A 4571-nucleotide genomic window follows, 5' to 3' on the forward strand; every position below is an offset into this window, starting at 1 on the left:
CGTCATTATCCTGGAGCAGGACTGTTCTGATTGAAATCTTTATGGTTTAGAGGACTTAGGATCTAGTATTTCTCATTTCAAAGAATAACTTATTTTTTTTTCCGAACGATTATAGGAAACCACAGTGCATTGAGTTGATTTAATGAAATTTAATTCCTTGCTTCAAGTTCTCAGAGGAGAAAAGCCTCTTTGAAGGAAATCTAAAGGAGAGGCCTAGGCTATAGGGATCCCGATGATCGTGACTGTGTTATCACACAGATCCCCACCAGCCGAAAGCCAACTGCCTTAAGAATACTAACTATTGCAACTTTGGCTGAAATTTGAGTTTTTCATCAGAGTAACACCATGCCTGACATTTCATAAAGCTTAAATGCAAACAAGAATGATTAATCACAGTCATAAATATGCAAACACACTCAAACCACGGTATTAAAAAGGTAATATTACCTTTGAGACAAAATGGCAAAACCAGAATTTTTTAATTGCCAAGAATTTTATGTGGCAAGTTTGTTTATTCAAGTAACATAATAAAATAGGAATATTGCACTGGCAGAAGTGGACTTAAGGAGCATAAGATACTATTTTAAAATGGGAAAACAAGGGGATCGTTTTCAAGAGCCTCATAGAAAACTTCCAGTTTACAGTGCTACTTTTTCATAATTAATAGTAGTAATACGTAGCTTTTCTATGATAAGAAGCAATCAGGGTACCTGAGTAGTACATCCATTCCGCTGCATATGCAGACACTATTATAGAGAGGTACTTTTCTAATTACTTAAGCAACTGTTTTCAGCTTTAAGACATAGAAAAAGCAAACAATCCTATACACTGACGGATAACACATTTTAGTACGCAATTTCCAAATTCACTCATTAAATTAGAACACTCACAGCCTAATGTGTAAAACTAGTTTGAAATGATGACTCACCTCTCGTGACACTTCCCACCTTCACAAATGGCTTTAAAAAATGAGTTTGGGGGTAAATCGGCAATATATTCAGAAACACAGCCAAGACAAAGAGATCAAATTCAAAGACGGAATTCAGAAATGAACCAGCTATTTTTTGTACATTATATTATAGAAATTGGTTCTTTGTTCAAAATTTCAAACGTGGGCGACATTAACAATAGGTATGATGCGTGACATCCAATAAAAATGGCACTTGGGGGAAATTATTGCCTCCCCTGAAGGATAGATGTCATTGCTAGGGGGTTGCCAGGGGGTTAAGTTGCTGCCTCCCCTTAATAAGTAGGTTTTTGTTTTTGGATTCTCTAACTTTCGATACTTTGGAACCTTTTGTGTTTTCCCTGTAGATATCTCAGGCGAGCTCTAAAATCTGAGAGGACGCTTAACAAAATAAAACTCCCACTTGGATGGTAAAATGCGTTAATTCTAATACTCTGTAATAAATGGAGCGAATCTGACCCAGTTAGTGAGTAAGCGCCACATTCTGAACCATCCAACTTAGACTAGATTCTGTGGCATGTGATTCATGTTCTCATCAGGCAGTCAAGGTTACCTGCAATAAGGCAATTCCCACTTAGCCTTTGGCCATAGCCTTGCTCTTTAACACAAAGTTCGAAACTGTAGATCATGCACAACTATGTAATTTCCTTAGCAGGTGGGTAAGAGGAAATCTGCAATAAAGAGAATATGAGCTCTAAGAAGTCTCATTGAATTAATGGGAGCTCTCCCTTCCAATCCATCATATTCAGTGATCCAAGAAACTGAACCAGAAATGAAATAATACATCTGTGAAGTTAAGTTAGAGGCATAAAATCCTGCAATGTTCTTATTTCCCGAATGGGAAGGGATTCGAGATAACACTATTACTTCACGTCTTTAGAGGGAAGTAGATTAAAAAGTGTTTGCACTTTTTAAAACTCTTTGCAGCATTGATTAATGCTCATTGGTAAATAAGTGAGACCATTTCATTCATTTGCATTTGCAAATTAAACTGGAAAATCCATAAAAACATATTTATCACCAGGAAACTAATCGGTACAGCACAATATAACATCAAAGAAAGGGAATATTACTTAATAATATACATATGTGGATAAAAGCATTTTAATAAGAAAATCTATTATTTTAAAAAAAGCTCTCCATTTTAAACATCATCATTACTCAGAAATCATTTTGAAAACAACTATCAACAAATCCTTTTGCAATTTCAGGTAAAAGCCTTCCCTTATTGCGAATATTTGCTTTCAGTCATCTTTTTTGTCTGAGGTACTCTCGTCATGATTTTCAGGGCTGACTTTGTTACTGGCGACCAGGGGAGCTGGCTGGACTTCATTTGGTAATGAGAACACATGGCACGTCTGGAAGTCTAGGTAGGTCGTAAATATTTTAGCATATTCTGGATGCTTTAGGGCAAAACTTTTAAATTCCTCTAAAAGGGGGAAAAAACAAACAAACAAAATCCAGTAAATGGAGGCGAATCTTCTTTTGGCATGATACAGATTCCTATATGACTTTAATAATACAATTATTGCCAAAGCCTCTTACTCCACTCTTAGAAATTGTCCAGCCACTTTGCAAGATGGTTTTTCCATTATCAAGTAAAGCTGAGGATTCACATACTCCGTGACCCGTTAATTCTATTCCGAAGTGTATAATCTGGAGACACGTGGGCCTGCTGTGTTCTGGGGGACATGCCTGAGAATGTTCACAGCCACATTACTTATGACAGGTGAGAAATGGAAACCACTCAGGTGTGTGTCAACAGCAGAAATGGAGACTTGCAGCATTTTGGTGGGACATAACGGCTCCACAGCAATGAAGATGAAGGAACAGCTGTGTTGTAACACTGTGGGCAAATCTTAAAGCCATAATGTTGAATGAAAACAGCCAGATACAAAACAACGTATACTGTAGGAGTCCATTATATGAAGTTCAAAAACTCAGGCAAAACTCACACATAATATTTAAATATTTTGTGGTGACATGCTAAAAAGTAAAGCAAGGTAGAGTATTCCTTTTAGAGTCAGGGCAGCCATGCCCCGCCTTTAGGAGAGAGGAAGGGGCTGTCACTGGGAAAGGGCGCACAGGGGTTTCCAGAGTTCTTGAAAAGCTCTATTTCTTGGCCTGAGCAGTCGTAACACCACCACTCACTTTAGGAAACCTTGTTACGCTCTACGTTTATGTTTCATTCAGTTTTCTGTATTGCTGTTAGTTTTTATAATACAAAATGTTTTAAAAATGCTACTGCCCATGACTTTCTATTACTGTTTTTTTAAAAACAATTTCAACCCTTAATTCTGGTATACAAACACACAGTCTTGAAAAGCTGAGCCCCGACTTATGACCAGTAAAGGCAAGTAGAGGGTACCATATATCATAATCATGTCCCAAGACTTCAGAGTAGTGGGCCTCTTTCTATCTTGGGTGTTTCGGATTTAGGAACTGAGGTAAAGATACAGAAGGCTAACTGAGTTAACCAGCAGAGTTTGGACGCCAAGCCTCCGATAACCCGGAGTTTCTGAAATGTACTGCTCCTCCACTCTGAAATCCCTCTCTCCTCTTCTGTTCGGATGGAGAAAACTTTGTTGCACTTACATAGCAAAAGGAGCCTAGACTTTGAATCTGCAACCTATCTGGCTCTATAAGAAAAGGATTTTTAGCCCCATGTTCTCTATTTGTTTTTTTTAAATCCTCTGATAACCCAGAGTCTACGTTAGACTAACAACTCTTCAAGACAGAAACAGGTGTCAGGGACGAGGAAGCCACTGGACCGAGCCCAAATCATTCTTTGCAACTGCAACATTATTTTGCATCAATTGACCATTTTATGTTTCCAAATCAGGCAAGCTATTAACATGGTCTTTAGGTATTTTTTCTTAACATCCAAAATAAAGGTTCATCTGCATGAGTCTGTCTCAGGGATGGAGGCACAGAGGACTTAAGTGACTTTTATGGAAAGTAGACATGAGAGTTGATCTGCTGAAACCAAGGTCTGTCTTTCAAGACTTGTGATCTGTTCAAAGGATCGAGGTTTCTGTCTTTTTTGGGCATGTCAGTGCCATTAAGAAGTAATTCATTTCCAAAAAAAAAAAAAAAAAGGTAACTCATTTCTAGAAGAAGTTCTGTGAACTGGCTAATCTGTGGAATTGTGGAAATCAGTTAATTTGGCTAAATGGAAAACTGAGAAGGAAAGCAATTTAGATGGTCACATTATGATACATTTCAATATTTATTCTTTTATAAAATCATACTTAAATACCTCCCAACATTCCTGCAAAAAAGGAAACTGGCATAATATCAGGGAAAGGGAGATATCTTGTGTATTCTAAAAATAAAAAGATTGAACTCCAAAAAACAAAGCAGATTTCCCTAAAAATTTGTTTAAATGGACAGGTAAAGTTATGCCTACCTAACAAATCATTTGTGGTATAATTTCCACTGAAATAGTTACTCCACATAATTGTTCCAAATTTGGCAGCTCAGAGCAATAAAGAGTCTTACTTGTGAAAGGAAAATGTTCAGAGACTTAGTACACATGGGGTTTATGACTCATATATTTTATCTCATTATGTACTTGCCATTTTCCCTCCCTCCCTCCCTCCCT

The 4571-nt window shown here is 37.3% G+C and overlaps 1 protein-coding gene across 3 annotated transcripts in view; it reads right to left on the bottom strand.

The window, feature by feature from the left end:
• Positions 1–338: 338 nt before the first annotated feature.
• LPCAT2 (lysophosphatidylcholine acyltransferase 2) overlaps positions 339–4571 on the bottom strand; it is a 66253-nt gene continuing 62020 nt past the window's right edge. The window contains exon 14 of one of the 3 annotated variants that reach the window (XM_035025191.1): positions 339–2396. In XM_035025191.1, the coding sequence (XP_034881082.1) occupies positions 2212–2396 (185 nt within the window). In that variant the 3' untranslated portion in view covers positions 339–2211. Of the gene's footprint in view, positions 2397–2450; positions 2826–4571 lie in introns of those variants that run through there. The other 2 variants (XM_035025190.1, XM_035025189.1) reach the window with 2 other exon arrangements.

Source organism: Mirounga leonina, unplaced genomic scaffold, assembly GCF_011800145.1.
Source record: "Mirounga leonina isolate KUSES-001 unplaced genomic scaffold, KU_Mleo_1.0 Mir_180, whole genome shotgun sequence".
NCBI lineage: Eukaryota > Metazoa > Chordata > Mammalia > Carnivora > Phocidae > Mirounga > Mirounga leonina.